Here is a 23657-nt window from a genome sequence, read left to right as displayed (position 1 = left end):
TCTAAAAGAAAATACAAGTGCAGCCATTTATACTTATGATTTATAACAACTACAAGAGTCACTGCTATTCAGGAAGCCCAGAGCAATTCTATTATGGCCCTTCAATTTGGAGCAACTATGTTTAGAATTTATCAGAGCTAAATTTTATACTATATAAAATCATGTTGTAGTGTGATGATTTCAAAACACATTTCACACTCTAATCTTTAGCATACTTCTATAATTAAAAAAATACAATGAATATTTTTAATAACTTTAAATATATGTAGGCAAAACCCAAACTATTATTAGGTACAAATAACTCACTAAATAAATTACAAACACACATGAACACTTGAGCAACAGTATCAATAATATTTATTTAAAATACTTTTGCTGTGGAAATCTCATTTTAGAGGAGGTTGTTTTTCAGAGAGTCAGCAAGACCATGAAAAATAAAATCAGAGAAGTTCTCTGAAAAAAGTTACAAAGAAAGCATCTGCATGTCAAAAACAGTCTTTAGATCTGCAACTTGAGTATTAGTCCCATTTTTTCCATCCTAGTGAACACCACTGTCCATCTTTAGATCTGGTTTGTTCTTGTCATTCTTCACAGAGTAGATGAAATATGTTAAGGTATCCTTTTCATTCACTGGAATAGTCCTAAAATGGCAACCAATTATCTATAAAGAGAAAGTTTAAGGAAATTAAATAGCCATTTGGTTACATACAAATCAACAAGTTCACATTTCCTAGATAATGGAACTAAAATTCAGAATTAAACACAAACTTGACATCTATTCCTTTTTTAAAGATTTGATCAAACAAATCAATACTAGCAGGGGTGAAGATATTTGCCTCCATCCAACAGTCTGGATCACACAAGGATTAGACAGTGTATCATTTCAATAGTCTAAAGTGTGAATTGCAGTAGATGGACCCAATCCAGTGAAATCCATGGCTTTCTCAGCTACACAAAGCTGACCTTTCAGAAGAGAGGTAAGAGTCCACAAAAGGTACTTAGGAGTGTGTACAGTGCTTGAGTGTAGAATATAATAGAAATGGGAAGTCCCGGATCATTATTATATTGGAAAGGCCCTGCATTTGATCATTTTTGGAGGGGTAGAAGAGCTTGTCCCTGGGTTTTTTAACCTGATTATAAAGAGGAAGACATGTAATAACTGAGCAGTCAGCAAGGGTGAAGTTCAGCTTTGGTCACGGCCCTTTAAACTGGTCAAATCTTTCTAAAAGGCTCCTACCTCACTTAACTGCTTTTGAGTTTTTTTTTACCCTTTATGAAAATAAGACTGTTGGTTACAAGATGTATCTAAGTAGGGAGCAGGGGTAGTACCTGAAACAATTCCCCCTGCCAGTTACTGTGGATTTGTAATATCACTCTCTCCCTTGTTGCTGTGCAAAATGCCCATACATGCTGGGGAGGAAGAGGAGAAAATGACTACACAAAGTTTAGTGAAAGGCACAAAGTAAACCAAAAAAATCCCTCTCAATCTCTTTTAGTTACAGTAATCTCAACAGTTACTTGTGAAGACAGTAAATTAACCATTTAGAAAGGTGATGTTTTTTAAGTGACAGTGTACCTTTAAAAGTTCAATTCTAACTGACTTACTAAAGCATCTATACTGCATTAGGACATCTGGTGACTCAATGAACATGCTCAGAATTTCCTGGCATCATTCCCAAGAACCAAGTTTGCTATAAAACGGTGATCAACTGGGGAGGTCACAGATGACACCTCTGGAAAGAAGGTAGCTCTAAAACATTGAATCTGGCACTTCATGGCCACTGGAAAAGCAACAAAAGCTAGTTGTAGCCCCCACTGTTCTACCCAGAAGTCTGGCAAAAATGAACAGTACAAGCTGGTTGTAGACTAGCCAGAATTTTATAGTAGCCTACAGTTTTATTCTTCCTTTATTAAGTATTTTATAATATGCAACTAAATCAGCATACACTCTTAAGTTTCCATTTTTATTTTGAAAAAGCCATTTGTGGCTTATTTCAAGTCACATTTCTGCCAATTTAATAAGTGCTCAAACCTTGTCTTAAGTTGCATACAAAGAGAATAATATACAGTAATTTTAAACTCATACTTGCAGTTGCAAAAGTGTTGGCAACATACTGTTCTTTTACAGACCAGCCTCTTGCATACATTTACGAATTTTGGCTTTAATCCACACTGATTAGTGGAGAGATCTACAAAATGCTTACACACAAATGCAATTCACCATAACATTTCATAAAACTAGACAACACAATGAAGATTCAGATAGCATTTTAACAGAGGACCATCAATTTTCAGAAGAAGTATTTAAATTAACATTCCAGATCTGTGTGTTTGCAATGCAAAATGGAGTCCCTTTTTTTTCCCTAAAGTAAAGGCTGTGCCACATTTTAAACTATTTGTTTTGACTAGAATACTGATCTCTTACCAAGTAAATTATATTTTCAGAAGACCAAAATTTGCAAACATGCTAGCATTCTGTTGTGCTTACAGATATTTCAGTATTTGTGTGGCTCTTAGTTTTGCAAGTTTCCGCACTTATAAGAAGAGACATGAAATCGGATGCCCAGATCTCTCATTGTTACTATTACTTGTACCCATATTTCTATTAATTGTACTTTTAAACTATACTAGAACTTTACTGCAAAAATAACAGAATAACTTAATTCTGCCTTTAGCTGCAAAGCAGCAGTGTCATTGAAGCCTATAGTTTTGCAGTGAGGTAACTGAGTGTAGATTTAGGCCCATTGTTTGTCTTAAGCTACATGTTTCTGAATAGCAATGTTGCGATTCTATAAACTACTTCGGGATTCTTTCAGAGTATATACGTATAAACCCGACTTCCTTCCTCTAACCTGAGCTTTTACTTTTGACTTTCTTTCTTAACTAGAGTGCTCTTGGCTCAGGAATTGGGGACAGAAAGACCAGATCATGGAGGAGAAATTAGATAAATAACTTCATTTTATTTTCAGAAAATCCAATCCACATGTTCTCTTTATGCAAAGAGAAGAGTTTGTGGAGCAGGATACAATCTAATTATAATGCAGTGGTATATTAACTATGGCAATGATAGATAACATTTATAGTTGACTAAAGACAAGAATATATGTTACTTATGCTAATATGTTGGTAATGATCACATTTTCCAGAGCCACAAGTAACAGTAAATTACATTGTCAGCTACGGAACAGACATTCATACATACTTCAACAAGCTGTGCTTTGTTAAGTCCTGGTCTGGTCTGTAACTTGAAGTGTCTTTTGTACCTTCGAAGTGTGTTTACTTGTAACTGATATAAGTCAACCTAGAAAGGAAGAAAAAGATCATTAAAGTTAGCATGTATCTTTAGCTGGGCTAAAGAGAGGATTAATTTGTTATTAATTGTAATGTACTTATGATTTAAAAGGTGAAGTATCTTGCCTCTACACAGCCACAATGTAGGAGTTATGCGCATAGCCAGAGTCCCACAGAACTACTGTCCATCAGGGGTTAGAATCTCCTTAAGTCCTACATTTCATAATATAGGATATAATAAATACCCACATCTCAGCCCAGTGCTCCCTCAGTTTCTCTATTCCCAAAAGGTTTATTTAAGGGCACCATCTGGAGAACAAACATCACTATTAAGAAACCCCTTTTTCCTCTTTCCTGATTTGATCACCCTACAGCCCCACTGTAGGAGATGAACTAGCAGTGACATCCCCGAGAAGATGGTTTGACTGAGAAGACCTGCCAGGTGAACAGTGATTGCAACACTGCCCTCCCAAAACCAACATCTTGATGTCCTGAGAATTGAGAAGGGATTAACTTAATACTATGAAGCAACCTTAATGATAGTTTTTAGGCTAAGTCGTGAGCTACTGCACACTTGGAAACCTGGCCAAGCTTGGAATGGTGCCAGCCCCATAGCTCCTCCATAACCAAAGAATGGTGAAGAGGTGTGTCATTTGCCCTGTCATCCCAGAATCAGATGCCTATGTGTTATATCTAGGGCCTTACCAAATTCACGGCCATGAAAAACGCAACATGGACCATGAAATCTGGTCTCCCCATGTGAAATCTGGTCTTGTGTGCTTTTACCCTATACTATACAGATTTCACAGGGGAGACCAGTGTTTCTCAAACTGGGGGTCCTGACCCAAAAGGGAGTTGCAAAGGGGTCACAAGATTATTTGGGGGGGGGAGGGGTCACGGTATTACCACCCTTACTGCTGTGCTGCCTTCAGAGCTGGGCGGCCAGAGAGCAGCAGCTATTGGCTGAATGCCCAGCTCTGCAGGCAGCAGTGCAGAAGTAAGGGCTGCAATACCATACCATGCCATCCCTGCTTCTGCAGTGCTGCTGGCGGTGGCTCTGCCTTCAGAGCTGGGCTTCCGGCCAGCAGCTGCTGCTCTCCAGCTGCCCAGCTCTGAAGGCAGTCGTTGCCAGCAGCAGTGCAGAAGTACCGCAATTCCCCCCTACAATAACCTTGTGACTCCCCCACAACTCCTTTTTGGATCAGGACCCCTACAATTACAACACCATGAAATTTCAGATTTAAATATCTGAAATAATGAAATTTACAATTTTTAATAACCTATGACCATGAAATTGACCAAAATGGACCATGAATTTGGTAGGGCCTTAGTTACATCTGATTTGTCTAGGGGAGTCCCATTCCTCAAACCAGTATTTGATTTGAGAAGCCTTTACTCCATCAGAGTAGAAAGGCAGATTAAGCTTTCCACAAGATTCCAGAAGCTAGCAGTGCTGGGGATACCTTTTCCATCAGTGAGAATGTGCAGAAGCCACTTCAAAGAACTACTGATCCTGGGAACTCAGATGGAGGCCAAGGCATCCTTGGAGGACCCTTCCTCTTCTTCGAAGGAGACCTTGATCTCATATTCAAGAGGCCACTGATGCAACAAGTGGAAGAACATACAGCCACACACATCTAAGATGCATGATACCCATATGGAGGAAAACCTGGGTAAGAAACTCTGGTGTTATCAAGACTTGACAACTGAGGCTCTTCAAATGTGTTCCTGAGCTAGGCTTCTTTTGGAAGTGCAGCTGCAGCAGTCTGGCAAGTGACTTGCTTTTTATGATCCAGAGAAATCCATAGCATGAGATCAGTTGCACCAAGAAATGCAGATCCCACAGGAAAAAAAAAAACAAAAAACCCAGCATTGATATACTCAGAAACTATGGTTCCAAAAGCACTGTGGTGTCATCAATGTGGTACAGGAGTGTGGATAGAAAAGTAATTTAGATAAAATTTTCTATTAACTGATGAATGGATCTTACAAGGAAGAGAAACAGGACGCAGCAAAAATGACTATTCTGAGACTACTGACAGCCCCTCCATCAGAGCCTTTAAAAGGGAGCTGCCCTCTTCCAGTCCAAGATTTTTGCACTAAGGGAAATTTAGTGGCCATACTACTAATGCCTGGAGACACTTTGGGTATGTCTACACTGCTATTAAATACCTGCGGATGAACCACGTCAGCTCACTTGGGCTTGTGGGGCTCGGGCTATGGGCTGTTTAATTGCAGTACAGATGTTGGGGCCTGGGCTGGATCCTGGCCTCTGGGACTCTCCCCTGAGCCTGAATGTCTACATGGCAATTAAACAGCCCTGTTTAAGTCAGGGCCAGCCACAGGGGTTTAATTGCAGTATGGACATATGGATTGCCAACAACACTTGAAGGAGCAAGTTCTGAAGTAAAGTGCTTTTGGAGGCCTTTTGGAGAAAATCTCACAGGCATCACAGCCTCCAGCTGAGTGCCCTTTCCCAGGTAATGCCCATCTGAAATGAAGAACACAGCAGGTCAAGATGAACACCTTTTAAACTCCATTTTCCTACATTAATCTGCCATCTCCTGCAATGCAGCCCCTACCAAAAACTGATACAAAAGCTAAAAAACTACAAATATTGAACTATGTCTTTCAAGTTCACTACACCCTACTAGAACTACTAATTATGTAATGCTAATATGATGGAGGAATTGAAAGAATTGCTCTGTGACCCTTCTGGCAGAACAGAGAGAGGCACTGGGAGACAGTTGAGGTGTTTATACTCTCAGTCTATGAAATGTTAGGAATCATGTGAATTAAGTGTGCACTCTAACAACCAATTCCTACTCAAAAATGGTTCTGCTACTGTATGGGTAAGCGCATGCCTCCCCCACTGGGAATCTGTGGAGAAAATGTCATGAAGGAGGAACCTTTATCAAAGTTAAAATTGGTATATAACTCCAACTTTCCTTTCTGGGAAAAATACTGTGTGTAAAACAAAATGAAAATGTATCGATCCATTAAATTATATATGTTAATATCTTTGAATATATAATTATATCAAAATTGATAAAGAAACATTAAAATGAAACATATTAATGAAGTGAGTGAAACAGGAGCTCTCCCACCCCTTGAACAAATTAACATTGGAAAAAATTGCAGTAACACAGACTTGGTAGCAATTAAGAACAAGCTTTACATGACAATAGCCAGGACAACTATTCAGCTACCTCTGGAGTGTCGATGTCTTGCACTGGTGAGTCACCATCATCATCACTGCCTTTTCTCTTTCTTCTGTTTCGCACACTCTGAATTAAGTTTTTGTGGAAGTCACAAATATAAAGATGTCTTGCCTAAAAAAGTAGCAATGCATGTTTTAAACACAAATCCACACTAGTCTAACATCCAGGAAATACATGATAATGCAAACTACATGCTGCAGTAATTTACCCTGAAGTATATCCATCAAGAGGTTTTCGTAACATTAATTATGAGTTTAAGAATTCTGTTTCTACCAGAACCCACAAGATAAAAGTTGAGATGCTATAACTTACTGCATCCCATTTGGCCTAGAAAACCCCTTGTATCACTGTACTGCTGCAGTGAGCCAATTCAAAATTAGTATTAACAGGCTGTAGAGAAAGCCAAGTACAGCCCTCTTAGGTTACTCATCAGAATGCAGGGAATGGGGTATGAAAATTACTTTGAAGTTCTGTTAAATGGACAAAAAAGCAAGACTTCAGCTGTCTCACTTCACAGCTCTCTTCCTAGGTTTTACTTCCACCATCCATGAAAAGTCATTGTAAATAAAATACATACACATCAATTTTTTAAAAATGTCCTTTTTCTAGGAATCAGCTCATTTTGAGATGAAGGGCCAGTAGTTAGGTGCCTAAAAACCGGAAAAAAATCTGGCAAGAAGTTATTTTATAGAGGAAATGTATATAAACATAGAGGGCTACTATGCACCAGTAGCTCCCACTGGCTTCAACTGGAGCTGTGGGTGCACAGGGTGGGGGTGGAAATCAAGCACGTAGAAAGTTAAATTTGGGATGATAAAAACAAATTGGAGGCCTAAATGAAGTTTCTTTAAACGTATAAACTGAAACATTGGAGTCCTAAGCTTTTCCTTTTGTTAATGCAAAAAGAGTTTTCTTTGCCCATTTAGAGTTCGCTTAAGTTTACCTCACAAGAGCGCTCTCATAAACCATGATTCAAAGAGAAAGCTCACAACCCTCAACAGAAGCACAAATAGAAATTAGCAATCATTTTTCCCAAACAACAGGAGTTTACACAATCTCTTGAAGGTGGTAACTGTAACAAGCATATTAGAAGCCCCTCTTCGGGCCAGCATCCCCTAACACTTCTGCTGTGTCAATTAAATATCAATCGCCAAATACTCGTGAATTTCTCTTCTGAAGAAACAAGTATTCACTAGGGAAGGAAGCCGGCAGACATTTGCTCTGCAGATTAACACTGCTCCGAATCTTAGAAATGTATCTGCTACCAAAGGGTGTTTCTTTCTCAGCAGACTGGGGAAGGGAGACAAGGGCTCGTCCTGCCTGCGCAGTGACACAAGCTTGTGGCGATTTCTTGTACAGACAGAGGAGCACTACGAAAAGCCTGATGGCTGCCAAGCGGAAGACACCGTGGCAAAGAGAGACGCGCAGCAGTACAACACGCGGCGGAGCGGCCAAGTCTGCTGCCCTCACTTGAGTCAGCCACACAAACATGTAGAGAGTCCCTACTCTGGAAGGGTGGCGGAGGGGACGTGCAGCCCCTCGGTTTCCCTGCAGTCGAGGGGCAGCCGGACAAACAGCCTCTCTCTGGAATGCCACCCTGACTTTTCCGGAGGGAGAAGAAGGGAGGAGGAAGAAAGAGCAGCAGCCTTTCCCCCCATCACACTGAGCAGAAGCAGTTGAAGCTTCACTCACTCTTCCAGCGTCAGCCGACCGTACCAAGGGCAAAGCCCAGCACAGTTTAACATAGAAGCTGCTGCCTCAAGTCTCACAGTCGCTGGGGCGGGGAAGGCGGAAGTAGTTTAAGCCTTTGTGGGGGCGACTCTTGAGGCCGGAGTAAGGCTGCGGGGAGCGATTGTGCAGTGCGTCCTGCGCGGAGAGCTGCAACGCGGCGCCTCAGACACATTGTCCCGTGAATAGCGACAACAAAAGCCCCAAGGCGCTTCCCCGGTAGCCCCACCAGCCCCGGGTCTCCTTGCCTTGGGGGCGCTCGGGGCCAGTGACCCCGCAGGAGTAGCCGTGACCACCTGCCACGATGAGAGCGCACTGCAGGGAGAGAGGGGACTCACTCACCGGCCGGCCCTGGCTGCCCCTCACGCTCGCCCCCGGGCATCCTCCTCTGCCCCAGAGGCGCGCAGCGGGCTTGGGGAGGGGGTTTCACGTCACTTACGCTCTTGTCCAGCTCGATCTTCACCTTCTTCTGTGAGATGCTCTTCTGGATCCTCTTGCTGAAGCTGGCGTTGCCGGCGGCCCGGCTGCACCTCTCACCTTCCTCGCGCAGGCAGCACAGCTGCCCAGCCCCAGGGCCGGCAGCACCGGGGGGCCCCGCAGAACCGGCGGTGGTACCTGCGGCAGCGCCGGGACCTAACCCCAGCGCCGGCACCTCCACGGTGGCGGCTGCATTGGCCACAACAGCAGCAACGACGGTGGCGGCGGCGGCATCCCCCCCCCTCTGGGTCACCTCCTCCGGGGCGAACCCGTTCATTGCTCCAGCAGCGTCCCGATCCCGGCAGAGGAAGCTACCGACCCGCCCGGGCTCCTCGCCCGCCTGCGCCGCCCCTTTGTCCGGCAGAGGAGCAGAATCCGTCCCTGCCGCCCGGACTGAATCAAACTTCCCCGCTGTCTATGCGCTTGGCTGCAAGGGAGGGATTTAAACCTGCCCCATCAGCAGCCGCCCCTGAGAGAGGCAGCGTCCCCTGCAGGGGGCACGATCCTCCCCTTAAGGGTCACCTCCGCCCCCCGGCAGACAGAGCCCCTACAACAGGGGGCACAACCCCTCTCCCAAGGGCAAAGCAGGGCTCCTTCAAGGGGCGCAGCGAGATCCCCGCTCGGCCCCCTTCTACTCGAGTCGGGAAGCGAGGCTGCTGGGGGATTCCCTGTGGCGGCCAAGCGCCTCACTCTGTAAAAGCCACGTCCATCGCCCGGGTCACCCCGCTTCCTCCTTCCCCCACTGTCATGTGGGGACTTTTCAGCTGTTTCCTATGTAACAACAGCGGCGCCCAGCTTGCGGCACCGCTCCGCAATGCGCATGCGGGCTCCCGCCTCAGGGGGCTCATGGGAGCTGTAGTTTCTATCATTGCAGCGTAGGCAAGGGCGGGGAGGGGTGAAAAACTACAGCTCCCGAAATGCACCGCGCGAGCAGGGCTGGCGGCGGGCCTTGAGGGCCGCTGTAGAAGTTTATGAGTCTGCTCCTCCCCCACACTCCAAACTGAATAGGGGCGGGGCGAGGTTGGTAACGGCGTTCTCCTCCTCAGTCCCCGTGAGGCCCTGCTCCTAGTCTGCTTCCTCATTCAAAGACTGGCCGTAGAGCAGCAGCCGTTAAGATTTGAAATACGTCTGTGTGGCAGAAGCTGAAGCGGAGCCGCTCGCGCCCTCCCCCGCCCTTCCTGTAAAGCCAATTCTCAGCGCCGCTGGCTGAGCCTAGCCCCTTGTTCCCTGCCCGGGGCTGCGTCCCCAAGCGCCGCTGCTGCCAGGGCGGCTCGGCCTAGGCTGGCAGGCCCCATCTCTGCCCGGGGTTTTCGCTTGCGGGCGGAGGTGATGTGTGCACGGCGGGTTATTGCGGGGGGTGGGGAAATGACCCACGGCGGCTGCCGCTTGGTCCCATCAAGCAACAGGCAACTTGTCCTCGGGGCGCGTCTCTTCACCTCCCCGCGCCGAAGGCGTGTTCCTGGCGCGCCCCGGCCATGTTGGCACGCGGGCGCCTGAGTGGGCTGCCGAGCTCCCTGCTGTGCGCGCGGTGACCAGCTCCCTCCTCCGCTGCCGCGTGGAAAGGGGCTCGCTCCAGAGGCAGCCCCTGCAGCTCCCCTGCTCGGAGTTGCCCAAGGAGAAGGCAGGAGAGCTTTTGTCTCCCCAAAGACACCGCAGTGCACTGGCGGGCCAGTTCAGCGGCGCACAAAGCAACTGCAGGCTCGAGAGTGGGATGCAGCATCTCGGCTTTCTGTTTCTCCGCGCGGTTTCCTCTAGTCGTGGCATCGCGCACAGCTCGCACCTCGTCTTCAGCGAGGGGTCGCGCGCCAGGCAGGTTTTTAGAACTTCTTTCTGCAAAACCTATTCCCCCAACCTAGCTTCCTCTCTCCTTTTTTTCGCTCCAGTTCTCTGTGTTCACCCCTTAAATGCAGAGGGCTGGTTTAGACGGTGGTGGTAGAACTCAGGAAGTTGCAGTGTCACCTCTTCAAATGAGAGCAAGTTGACAGCGCTACACTTAGCCTATGATTTTGCCTGCGTTGACTGAGAATAATTGATCCTTGCTCTTTGTTACTGATAGCTTTAAACTAGATGTAAGTGTAGTTAATTTAGAAAGAAATTTAAGGAATACGGGTTAATGGGGTTTTTATAATTAAAAAGGATAGTAAAGAAGACTTTAACAACAAACTTAGTCCATTTCTTGGCCTGTAATTTTCCTAGATCTCCCTTGTTGGTAGTAGGACATCTATATCGCAGTAACAGTTTTTTCTATCAGTAACTAGTTTCTCTTTCCAGAACTTAGTTAAATTTAATTTTTCTGCTCAGTGTATTGTCAAGCACAATGGAGAGGTCAAAATTCAAAACTGACTTCAAAAGAGGGAACAATTAAAATAGAGGTAATGAGCAGTAAGGGTGAAAGCACTTGTTCAGAACAAATCTAGTATCAAAACTGTACAGAAGTACAAAAAAGGTTAATTAACATAAGCATATATAATAGTTCAGTTTTCCCTGGCTGAGGGATAGAGTGAAGAGCCAGACTTTGACCTATCGTTTTTCTTCATGTGTTTGCACAGCCCATGGTAATGAGTTTCCCCCTCAAATAAATGGGGATTTATATTGACCATAGTCAAAGAAGTGAGTTTAGTCACTGAAATATTCATTCAGTTGTATTAATTACAGATTATTCAATAGTTACTGAATCAAAACAGAGTGACTGAGAGGTTAGAGAGTGATTTGAGGAGACAGGCCCTGTGTACACTACAATTCTGAGTCAGGAAACCTGATTATAACTATTCCAATCTGTAGTGCAGATGGGATTTTAATCTGATTCTGTAACCTGGTATTACAGTACATGGTTAAGGTCCCATCTACACTGGAATTTGAAATTCTTGTAATAATCACATAACTGAAATTCTGTTGGGCATGTAGACATGTCAATAACATGGAAGGGATGTGTCAAAGACTAAAGGAGAGTTAATAGTAGTTAGGAAGCTATGGCCTAGTCCAAGGGTGGGCAAACTTTTTGGCCTGAGGGCCACATCTGGGTGGGGAAATTGCATGCAGGGCCAGGGCAGGGGGTTGGGGATCCAGATCCGGACTGTGGGCTGTAGTTTGCCCACCCCTGGTCTAGTCAGTCTAGTGGACTGATCTAAGGCTGGGAGTCAAGAGACCTGGGCTTTATTCTATACTTCTGTTCTATACTCTGCCACTGTATGGACTTAAGCAAGTCAGTTAACTTTTCTGTGCATCAGTTAGCCCATCTTTAAAATGGGGATAATAAAAGGTTACATTAGTAAAGAAGTTTGAACACTGAAAGCCCCTCATTAAAGAAAAAAAAAAAGTAGGAATGTGTAGCGTAGCAAGCATATCTTAATAAGGATATGGGTGGGTTCCAGGCATCCTCCCGTAGCAAATTTTGGAATACTAATTGCAATTGCCTGCATTTTAGACTCTGTTCAACGATAAGTGGCCAATATGCCATGGTGCTGAACTCATTTGTTCCATGAGCATGGAGAGGTTTAATCAAGTTCAACTTTGGTTGAGGGTAATACTCTCTGATACCTGTTCTCAGACATGGTGGAAAAATCAAATCTAGACATAGTCATTATTACTCTGCATAGTTTTGCCTGTGTTAATTGCCAAACCATATTTGAAACTGATTTAGCTGTAACAATGTTTAAAGTTACTTCAACTTGGAGTCCCAATCCTGCAGTAAGCTCCATCTGGCTGGACTCATGAGCCTGCATGGAGCTCACTTAGGTGTGACCCTCAACCGAATACTATCATACAAAAGCCACCTAAGCAAGATAGCTGCAAAAATCAAGACATGCAACAACCTTCTCAGCAAACTGTCTGGTTCTTTATGGGGAGCAGGTGCTCAAACACGAAGGACCTCAGCCCTTGCAGTCTTGTATTTAGTAACAGAATACTGTGCGCCAATATGTACACACACCAAACTTGTTGACGTGCAACTCAACAATGCGCATCATCACAGGAACTCTCCAACCAACTCATCTTCCATGACTTCCAGTTCTGAGCCACATTGCTCCCCCTTACAGCAGGACCACGCACCACGCCCCTCTGAGTTCAGTGTTGTTCTGCAGGGCAGCAGGGGCAAGGTGAGTTGCAGGGCTGAGTCTTAAGGTATCATTGCTATTACAGGCAAGGAAAATTTGTTTTTGTAAAAATATATTATTTTTGACCTGTCAGGATACCCTTTTAAACAACCTTTTTTAGGTCTGGGAATGTTCATTCTTTGGATGCCCACTCATACATTATGTGGCACCTAAAAGGTGCCACAGAATGTTACTGGAGGTGAAACCGGTCTATTGGAGAGTGGTTAGGGTAGGAAGGGAAGTTTATTTTTGCATATATTATTTATTGCATTTGTTTTATTTTCTAGTATTGAGATTATAAAATTGATTTTTTTTAAACCCACTCCAAATATGTAAAAAGAAAAAAAAGTGCAGGGTCCAGTGGTGATCTGTGGTAACTGACATAACAGCATTGCGTGGCTGTAGTCTAGTCTTAATGGAATCGGAAACCAAAAAGTAAGTTTATAGACTGAATTTCCTTTTGATGTAGGGCATTCAGTACCTACCACTTAATATTTTAAAACTACTTCAGCAAAAGCTAAGTGCCATCCCTTCTGTGTCATCACATTTCCTTCCTCCTTCCCATCCCACCCCTCCTCAATGAGCTCACCTTCCTCCAAATTTTGAGCCCTGATCTTTCTCCCAAGTGAAACTCTGTTTAAGCATAGGGCCCAATCCCCAAGGTGAAAATACCTTTAGCACTTGTATATACACAGTTTTTGTGCCATTTTAACTATACTGGTTTCAAACCTAGATAGTGAAAGCTGTACAACCTTCCAGTGTGAAAAACTTAGCATATACAGGTTTCAGAGTAGCAGCCGTGTTAGTCAGTATCAGCAAAAAGAAAAGGAGGACTTGTGGCACCTTAGAGACTAACAAAATTTATTTGAGTATAAGCTTTCGTGAGCTACAGCTCGCTTCATCGGATGCATGCAGTGGAAAATACAGTGGGGAGATTTATATACACAGAGAACATGAAACAATGGGTGTTACAGTGTGTATGGTAACAAGAGTGATCAGGTAAGGTGAGCTATTACCAGCAGGAGAGCGGGGGCGGGGAGGGGGGACTTTTTGTAGTGATAATCAAGGTGGGCCATTTCCAGCAGTTGACAAGAACGTGTGAGGAACAGTGGCGGGGAGGGGGGAATAAACATGGGGAAATAGTTTACTTTGTGTAATGACACATCCACTCCCAGTCTTTATTCAAGCCTTAGTAAAACTATTTCCCCATGTTTATTCCCCCCTCCCTGCCACTGTTCCTCACACGTTCTTGTCAACTGCTGGAAATGGCCCACCTTGATTATCACTACCAAAAGTCCCCCCTCCCCGCCCCCGCTCTCCTGCTGGTAATAGCTCACCTTACCTGATCACTCTTGTTACCATACACACTGTAACACCCATTGTTTCATGTTCTCTGTGTATATAAATCTCCACACTGTATTTTCCACTGCATGCATCCGATGAAGCGAGCTGTAGCTCACGAAAGCTTATACTCAAATAAATTTTGTTAGTCTCTAAGGTGCCACAAGTACTCCTTTTCTTTTTTAGCATATACAGGTGCAGATACCAGTATATCTTATTCATGTATAATTTAGCTCTTATTGTTAAAATAACCCACATCCTTATCTGAAATAGTTAAATTGTTGCAATGAAAATGTGTTTAAACCAGGCCTTTGTGAGTGATCCAGTTGATCTGACGGGTTCCTTTTTGTTAGTCCTCTGCCTTATATTTTGTACGTTAACAGTGTTTATGTAAGATATGGTTTTATTAGAAGATTTAAAGCTGTAAACGAGGTCCAAAAATAAACATTGTATTTTAAGAATAATCTAGGTGTTACAGGATTAAAACTGATAAGCCTGAGTACTGTAAAACCTTGGAAGATTTGTGTACATACTCATTACTATTTGTAGCAATTCAGTCTTTGAATGTGCCATTATATTTTGTCAAAACAGGCTCCAAGGTCCTTCTAGTAAATGGCTTCATTTTTATGGGCTGAGTAAAATAGTTATCAGTTGGTGTAAAAAAAAAAAAAAAAAAAAAGGAAATGTCACATGCAAGCAAAATAAGACTTTTCTCCTTTTATTCTTGTTTGGAAGACAATTGAATGCAAAAGTGTCACAATTAAATTTTGTATTAAACAATAAAGGATGATAAATTACTTGGCTTTATGAAGCAGACATAGAAGCTAAGGGGTGTATTTTCAAACATAACTCCACACACACATGTGGGCAAACCTCCAAATTTGCATATAGTGTCCAGGCTAAATTTGATATATTCTCACCCGCAGAGCCTCCAAAGTGAAACATTACTTGATGCACATCCATTGATATTACAGTGCAGGATTTTGAGGTTACTATTTCAATGGTCATTTGCGTATCTGTTGTTTTCCTTGACATTTTGTTACATGTTGTTATGTTCATCCTAAGGCCGTGTAGAGTCACAGAAGAATACCAGAGAAGAATACTATTATCTGCATTGCTTTCAGTTACAGGAAAATACTAACTGGCGCATATAGTGAAAATACTACTCTAAGTTTTGTTATAGTAACACAATATAATTTGGCTGTAAATATTCAATATAAAGTACAACAAAGTCTCAGTCCAGCACTCTTATTTTTTTCATTCCTGCTCCCTTTTTTCAAAAAAGTTCTTCTCGCAGCTATCTTGCTAATAATGGAAACCCTAACATATCTTCCCAGCAAATATTTGCAGGTCTTGACTTGGATGCATTTTCAAACACTGCAAAAACCAGCTGTGCTTCACAAAATTTCGTTTAGCTGCCAATAATCTACAATGTGGATTTTGTTCTTTTGATACCAAGATAAATAAATTCACAATTGACACACTGTCCTTAGCTTACCCACTCTGGTTAGGTGTTTCCTCATACAAATGCATGACATCCCATCTTTGCAATTTTATCCTAGAGGTAACACAAAAAAAAAAAAATTGATGAATCTATGTACCTTCATGACATCTTGAAATGTAGATTTTCCTTGCCCAAAGTAAAGTGGGAAACTTTTGTATCCTTCAATGTAAGTATTACAGGATAAATTATAATTGCATTGCAGTAATTGAAATGATTGCATCTCTATATCTGATCGTACTCACACTGAAATTAATGGCAAATACCCATGGACTTCAACAGGAAGTCCATTCCCTTTTTCTGCCTAGGCATGGTAGAATTTATTAAGTATAGAGTATTAGATTTAGCAAATAATTTACTTAAAGGTAATTTAGGCCCCAAATTTAGGTTCTGTTTATGAAAAGCTTAACAAAACAATATTTGTTGAAATAGTTTCATGAATTTAAGATAAAGTGATTAAAATGGTTTGTTTGGGTTTAAGTATTTCTCTAGTGTTTTGCTGCAGTGGGAGTTCTGGCTGAATAAGAGGTGCCACATTGGACCCTAATCCAAAGAGAATGACATGCAAAAAGTAATGTAGTTTCTATAGAATTATTTTAGCTTTAATATTCTAATCTATAAGTAACTGATAAAGAAATTTGTCTTTTTAAAGTATGGTTTCTAATGTGATAACTTTTAAATGAAAGGGTTATGGGGGGGGGGGGGGGGAGAAGGAGGATGATGGAAGGCTTTGCACATTTACTACAAAAGTCCAGAGTCCAATAATATTTAAGTAGCATTGATAGGGGACCATATCTTAATATGTTTGTTCAAGGCCTTCCTTTATTTGTTATGCTTTATATGATCTAAAGTGTCATCTCTTTATTAGCTACACAGAGTTGCCAATTTTCATGAGTCTTTTATGTGTTCTTAAAGCCTCACCTCGCATAGACAAGTGATTATGTGAGAGTCTCAGTTTTCTCCCTTTTTTTTAAGTAAGTTTCTAGCTCATGATTGCAAAGGAAAGCAGGGCCAAAGATTATGCCAACGGCTCAAAAACCAGAAAGCAAACAAAAAGAAATCCAACCGTTTATTGTTTTTTTTTAAATGTCATCATTTTTAAGTTGATCTCTTGATTTTTGTATGCTTGAGTTAGTAATACTATTATTATAGACCACAGGTTTGAGGCCTGGTCCTAGAAATCAGATCAGTGGGGCTCTGCATGGGCACAGAGATCCACCTACATGAATCTGTTCGTAGGATCAGGCCTTAGAAGGCTTTCAAATACATTTAAGGATATATATTTTGTATTCGTTATATATTAGCATAGCTAAAACAATAATGCAGCATTATATTCTTTTCTGTTATGTATATTTACTATTTGTGATGGACTTTTATCTTTACTGAATGTAGTCTTTACTATTAGGTAAAGGCTAATAAGGCAGTCATGGGTCCTGTGCCATCAATCATTAATATTTCCAAAGCCCTTTGAACATACAGTGTTAAGGTGCTAATTATCATCAATATAAAATTCATAGCCAGGAAAATCATATCACCTAGTCTAAACCTATGAAACAGATAACACCTGATCCAACAATTAAAAAAACAACAACTATTCATCAAGACAGTTTCTCTTTTAAAGGTTTAAGTCCATGTTTGAAGGTTCACAGGTTGTAACAAAAATGTTTTTACATAACCTGAAAGGAAAAAGTCTTAGTTTGTGATACAATCTAGTTCTTTAATTATTGGGTAAAGATCCTTATCTCTTCAGAGGCCCTCCTTTCAGTCCCCTTCTTCTGGGTACCCAAGAACTGCATTATAGAGCTCCTTGTTTTTCTGCCAATTACATGATTAGACCCCTTTAACTCTACTTCATAACCCCTCTTTATACCTAGAGGCAAGCAAAGAGTTTATTCCCTACTTGCTGTGTTCAGCCAGGGCTTCTGCCCAATGTAACATACATGGTCGGATTCTCTTTGTGCAAGCCTGGCCCCTGTGGGCTGAGGATTAACCCTGAAGGAGTTAATTGCCACACTTGGTAAAGATTTTCCACCAGAGTCTTGGGGATAAGCTATGGATTGCTACCAAAGCTCCATAGTAACCCAGTAGGCAGTGGTTGTTAAGGCACTGTGATGAAAGTGTGCTCCCCTTGTTGTCCTGGCCACACCCTCTTCTCAGACAGCACTGCCACATTTCAGGTTGAATTGGCCCGTTGGAGCCATCCCAGCAGACAAGAGGTTCTAGGTACACTTCAGCTCCACAAACTCACCCTGATGGTCTTCTGCCTGGGGATCTCCAGCACCTGGTTTTATCTGGGCTACATATGGCTCACAGTGACCACAATATCAAGGGATGGTATTCTCAAAAGACCCTAAATCACTTAGGGTGCATAAGGCCCTTTGAAAGTCAGAGGGATTTGTACTCCTAGGCCACTTTGCTCCTTTTGAATATCTAATCCAAACTGTTTGTTGGGCTAGTTGTCAACCATTTGTTTTCACATGGAAGGGAGATGTTATATGTGATGTACAGTTTAAAAAAAATGAATTTATTATAAAAAAAATAGCTTCTCTACAGCGTGCTATGGACACAGAAGTTTTGGTTCTTTAAAACTGCCAATTCAGTTATTTTGCTGTAGTATATAGTACAGCAAAACAATATTAAAATTGTAAAGGAGTGTCACTTGCAGTGACCACTGATTTAATTTTTCCTCCTTCCACGTAGAAGGTCAAGATGTCATTGGGCATTATAAGCTCAGTTCTAAGCTCCTTGAGATGGCAGGAAGCGATAACATAGCACAGACTGTACAGTCAGCCAGCGAGGGAGTGAGAATTGCACATCATTCTCAAATGCCCTCCTCTAACGACTGAAAGAGTGGCAAGGGTAGTAGCCAGAGGGAGAAGTTTCCATCTCTCTTCATTAGAGGGACAGTCACTGTAATGTACTAGAGCAGTGAGAGAAATCAGGACAAAAGACCCCATACTAAATACATAAACCAACATATTACAGTAATGTTAGCTCATCAACTATTCATATACGGTATTACAGTGAGGACACTGGCAACGGCTACAAAGAGTATGAAAACAATTACTAGACTCCTATTAATTTATGGATTGAGCCTACCAGCCAGGGTGAAAGATACCTGTGCTGCCATATACCAAGCCATTCCTCAATGAGGCCCCTTTATGCTTCTCTATTGAGAGGGTCTATACATTATTTTTCATGTAGCATGGAGTCCTACGCCATTCAACATACACTTTGGGAGATGTACACATTCACTATTTACATAAAATTCACCTTTGGGCATTTACTCCTGCAGGAAAATTTTAATCAGTAAAGATGAAAGCACTGACCAGAACAGGATGATAAAAACATTTAGGCAACCTTAACCATAACTAGGGATCAGTCTAGGGTAAACAAACAAACAACTGTAGCCAGGAATGAAATCGGGGAATGTTTATATCAGCTTTTACAAACATATTAAGGTTAAAAAAAAGAAAGGGCTAGTGAAGACAAGCTTCAGATAGAATGGACACACTAGGTATGTCTTTACTGCAGAGTTAGCCTGAGCTCTTTCCATGATGCCCTTAACCCCCACCCTCACTTCCCATCCACACACAGAATTCTCTCACCTAAGTTTAGTGGTACTTTCAAGCCATGCAAGCTGGCTCAGCTGAGCAAAGGGGTTAGAGTCTAGGTTCCACTAATAACCCATCCACTTTGCAGTGAGGACACAGGCTAAATCACTTAAGTGCTAATAGTCTTCCAGTGCCTTTCCACAATTCCTCCCTGGTGCCTAGATGGACACAAAAGTTCTCCTACAATTAAATGGGGAAGAATCATAGAGCAGCTCAGTTTATTGCAGCACCTAGAACCATGGGATATTCCACCCAGAAGTCCTAGAGACACGTGTGGAAGTACAGTACCAGTGAGGCCAGAGTAATTCAGGTAGGGCATGGCAATGTGACAGCTCACACCCAGGCTAGGCTAACCTGGGTGCCGATCACCCAGGCTAATCCTGCAGTTAAGACATAAAAAATATAGAGAACGCTATATAGGGTGAGTAGTTACAGGCTTTGCTATACTCTTGGTGAGAGTGTATTCTGCTGTAACTACACTTTCTTATGTTATTGCTTATTTATTAAAGGTCATTTAATCCAATTAAAATTATTAAATCGGGTATATGCTCTTAACATTTAAAATAATATTCATACACATGTTATTTTAGGGTTGGTCTACATAAGAGTTAGGTCAATGTAAAGTAGCTTACATGGATCTAATTATCAGCGTACACACTACAGCTTTGCTCCAGCTGATAAGTGCCCTGCTACACTGACATAACAACTCCACCTCCATGAGAGGCATAGGGCTGTGTTGGGTGTAGTTAGGGCGACATAGTGTCTGTGTAGACACTGCATTACTTACATCCGCTGTTGGCTGTCATTCTTGTCAATTTCACAAGTCCATGCTGGAGCCACTCTTGATTTAAAAATGGTCAGTGATTTAGAATCCACCATGATCCTTGGTATATTGTTCCAATAACTAATTGCTCTCCCCATTAAAAAAAATATGCCTTCTTTCCAGTCTGAATTTGTCTAGCTTTAACTTCCAGCCATTGGGTCATGTTATATCTTTCTCAGCTAGACTGAAGAACCCATTATTAAATATTTTTTCTCCCTGTAGATGCCTATAGACTGTAATCAAGTCACTCCTTCACCTTCTCTTTGTTAAGATAAATAGATTGAGTTCTTATCAGTTGAGCTTATCACTATAAGGCATGTGTTCTAATCTTTTAACCATTGGCATGGCTCTTTTTTGAATCATCTCCAATTTATCAGCTTCTTTGCCTCTTATTCTCTTGCCCTGAAGATCATTAGTAAGGAGACACCAGATGGTGTACCTGCATGGACATCCATAAACACATCTACTATGTGCAATTAGAGCTAGGCAAAATTTTTCAGACAATAGTTTATTCGCCAGAGAAATGCAGTTTCAATTCAACCAAAACTATTTGCAAGTTTGGATCCAACAAGGCAAATAGTTTTAACTGGAAAAAAAATTTTTTTTTCTAAACAAAATGTTTTCTTTTCAAATTATTGTTTGCTTAGAAACGTAGATTTTAAGAAACAAAAGAAGAGTAATATACCCTCAAACCCTCCTCCCCAAAAATTAATTTAAGCAATGTCTACGCTACAGACCTTGCAGTGGCAGAGCTGTACGACTGCAGCTGTGCTGCAAGGTCTCCTGTATAGCCGCTTTATGACGGCGGGAGAGCTATCCCTCTGGCATAATTAAACCACCCCCAACAAGTGGCAGTAGCTACATCAGCGGGAGCCACTCTCTTGCTAGCATAGCGCTGTCCACACCCTGACCGACAAAAGTGCAAATATAGACAAAGCTTTCGAGACAAACTAGAGGTATGTCTACACTACGAAATTAGGTCGAATTTATAGAAGTCGTTTTTTTAGAAATCGGTTTTATATATTCAAGTGTGTGTCCCCCCACAGAAAATGCTCTAAGTGCATTAAGTAAATTAACTCGGCGGAGCGCTTCCACAGTACTGAGGCTAGAGTCGACTTCCGAAGTGTTGCACTGTGGGTAGCTATCCCACAGTTCCCGCAGTCTCCGCTGCCCATTGGAATTCTGGGTTGAGATCCCAGTGCCTGATGGGGCTAAAACATTGCCGCGGGTGGTTCTGGGTACATATCGTCAGGCCCCCGTTCCCTCCCTCCCTGAAAGTAAGGGCAGACAATAGTTTCGCGCCTTTTTTCCTGAGTTACCTGTGCAGATTGCCATACCACTGCAAGCATGGAGCCCGCTCAGGTAACCGTCACTGTATGTCTCCTGGGTGCTGGCAGACGCGGTACTGCATTGCTACACAGTAGCAGCAACCCATTACCTTGTGGCAGCAGACGGTGCAATAGGACTGGTAGCCGTCATAGTCATGTCCGAGGTGCTCCTGGCCACGTCGGTCAGGAGCGCCTGGGCAGACATGGGCGCAGGGACTAAATTTGGAGTGACTTGACCAGGTCATTCTCTTTAGTCCTGCAGTCAGTCCTATTGAACCATCTTATGGTGAGCAGGCAGGCGATACGGATTGCTAGCAGTCCTATGGCATCATCTTCTGCCGGGCAGCCATGAGATGTGGATGGCATGCAGTCCTTCTGCACCGTCTGCTGCCTGCCAAAGATGTAAAAGATAGATGGAGTGGATCAAAACAAGAAATAGACCAGATTTGTTTTGTACTTATTTGCTTCCTCCCCTCCCCCGTCTAGGGGACTCATTTCTCTAGGTCACACTGCAGTCACTCACAGAGAAGGTGCAGCGAGGTAAATCTAGCCACATATCAATCAGAGGCCAGACTAATCTCCTTGTTCCAATAAGGACAATAACTTAGGTGCACCATTTCTTATTGGAACCCTCCGAGAAGTCCTGCCTGAAATACTCCTTGATGTAAAGCCACCCCACCCTTTGTTGATTTTAGCTCCCTGAAGCCAACCCTGTAAGCCGTGTCATCAGTCGCCCCTCCCTGCGTCAGAGCAACGGCAGACAATCGTTCCGCGCCTTTTTTCTGAGCAGACGCCATACCAAGGCAAGCATGGAGGCCGCTCAGCTCACTTTGGCAATTAGGAGCACATTAAACACCACATGCATTATCCAGCAGTATATGCAGCACCAGAATCTGGCAGAGCGATACTGGGCGAGGAGATGACGTCAGCACGGTTGCATGAGTGATCAGGACATGGACACAGATTTCTCTGAAAGCGTAGGCCCTGCCAATGCATGCATCATGGTGCTAATAGGGCAGGTTCATGCTGTGGAACGCCGATTCTGGGCTCAGAAAACAAGCACAGACTGGTGGGACCGCATAGTGTTCCAGGTCTGGGACGATTCCCAGTGGCTGCAAAACTTTCGCATGCGTAAGGGCACTTTCCTGGAACTTTGTGACTTGCTTTCCCCTGCCTTGAAGCGCATGAATACCAAGATGAGAGCAGCCCTCACAGTTGAGAAGCGAGTGGCAATAGCCCTGTGGAAGCTTGCAACGCCAGACAGCTACCGGTCAGTTGGGAATCAGTTTGGAGTGGGCAAATCTACTGTGGGGGCTGCTGTGATGCAAGTAGCCCACGCAATCAAAGATCTGCAGATATCAAGGGTAGTGACCCTGGGAAATGTGCAGGTCATAGTGGATGGCTTTGCTGCAATGGGATTCCCTAACTGTGGTGGGGCTATAGACGGAACCCATATCCCTATCTTGGCACCGGAGCACCAAGCCGGCGAATACATGAACCGCAAGGGGTACTTTTCAATAGTGCTGCAAGCTCTGGTGGATCACAAGGGACGTTTCACCAACATCAACGTGGGATGGCCGGGAAAGGTACATGACGCTCGCATCTTCAGGAACTGTGGTCTGTTTCAAAAGCTGCAGGAAGGGACTTTATTCCCAGACCATAAAATAATTATTGGGGATGTTGAAATGCCTATAGTTATCCTTGGGGACCCAGCCTACCCCTTAATGCCATGGCTCATGAAGCCGTACACAGGCAGCCTGGACAGTAGTCAGGAGCTGTTCAACTACAGGCTGAGCAAGTGCAGAATGGTGGTAGAACGTACATTTGGACATTTAACTGCTGGCGCAGTTTACTGACTCGCTTAGACCTCAGCAAAACCAATATTCCCACTGTTATTACTGCTTGCTGTGTGCTCCACAATATCTGTGAGAGTAAGGGGGAGACGTTTATGGCGGGGTAGGAGGTTGAGGCAAATCGCCTGCCTGCTGGTTACGCACAGCCAGGCACCAGGGCGGTTAGAACAGCGCAGGAGGGTGCGGTACGCATCAGAGAAGCTTTGAAAACCAGTTTCATGACTGGCCAGCCTACGGTGTGAAAGTTCTGTTTGTTTCTCCTTGACGAAACCCCTCACCCCTTGGTTCACTCTACTTCCCTGTAAGCTAATCACTCTCCCCTCCTCCCTTCGATCACCGCTTGCAGAGGCAATAAAGTCATTGTTGCTTCACATTCATGCATTCTTTAT

General features: G+C 43.2%; 1 protein-coding gene across 2 annotated transcripts; it reads right to left on the bottom strand.

Annotated features, from left to right (window-relative positions):
- Nucleotides 1-340: 340 nt before the first annotated feature.
- SAP30 (Sin3A associated protein 30) lies at nt 341-10194 on the bottom strand. Of its 2 annotated transcripts, XM_073341647.1 has the most exons (4): nt 8680-10178; nt 6501-6623; nt 3203-3301; nt 341-661 (listed from the first exon to the last, which is right to left on the bottom strand). In XM_073341647.1, exons 1-4 carry the CDS (start codon nt 8992-8994, stop codon nt 539-541), a joined length of 660 nt encoding a protein of 219 aa, XP_073197748.1. In that variant the 5' UTR covers nt 8995-10178; the 3' UTR covers nt 341-538. The 2 variants fall into 2 exon arrangements, with proteins under 2 accessions (XP_073197748.1, XP_073197749.1); XM_073341648.1 differs by lacking the exon at nt 6501-6623 and having other exon boundaries at nt 8680-10194.
- Nucleotides 10195-23657: the final 13463 nt, after the last annotated feature.

Source organism: Lepidochelys kempii, chromosome 4 (genome assembly GCF_965140265.1).
Source record: "Lepidochelys kempii isolate rLepKem1 chromosome 4, rLepKem1.hap2, whole genome shotgun sequence".
Lineage (NCBI taxonomy): Eukaryota > Metazoa > Chordata > Testudines > Cheloniidae > Lepidochelys > Lepidochelys kempii.
Note: the sequence above shows the minus strand (reverse complement) of the source record. Positions and strands in the feature narration are given on the sequence as shown.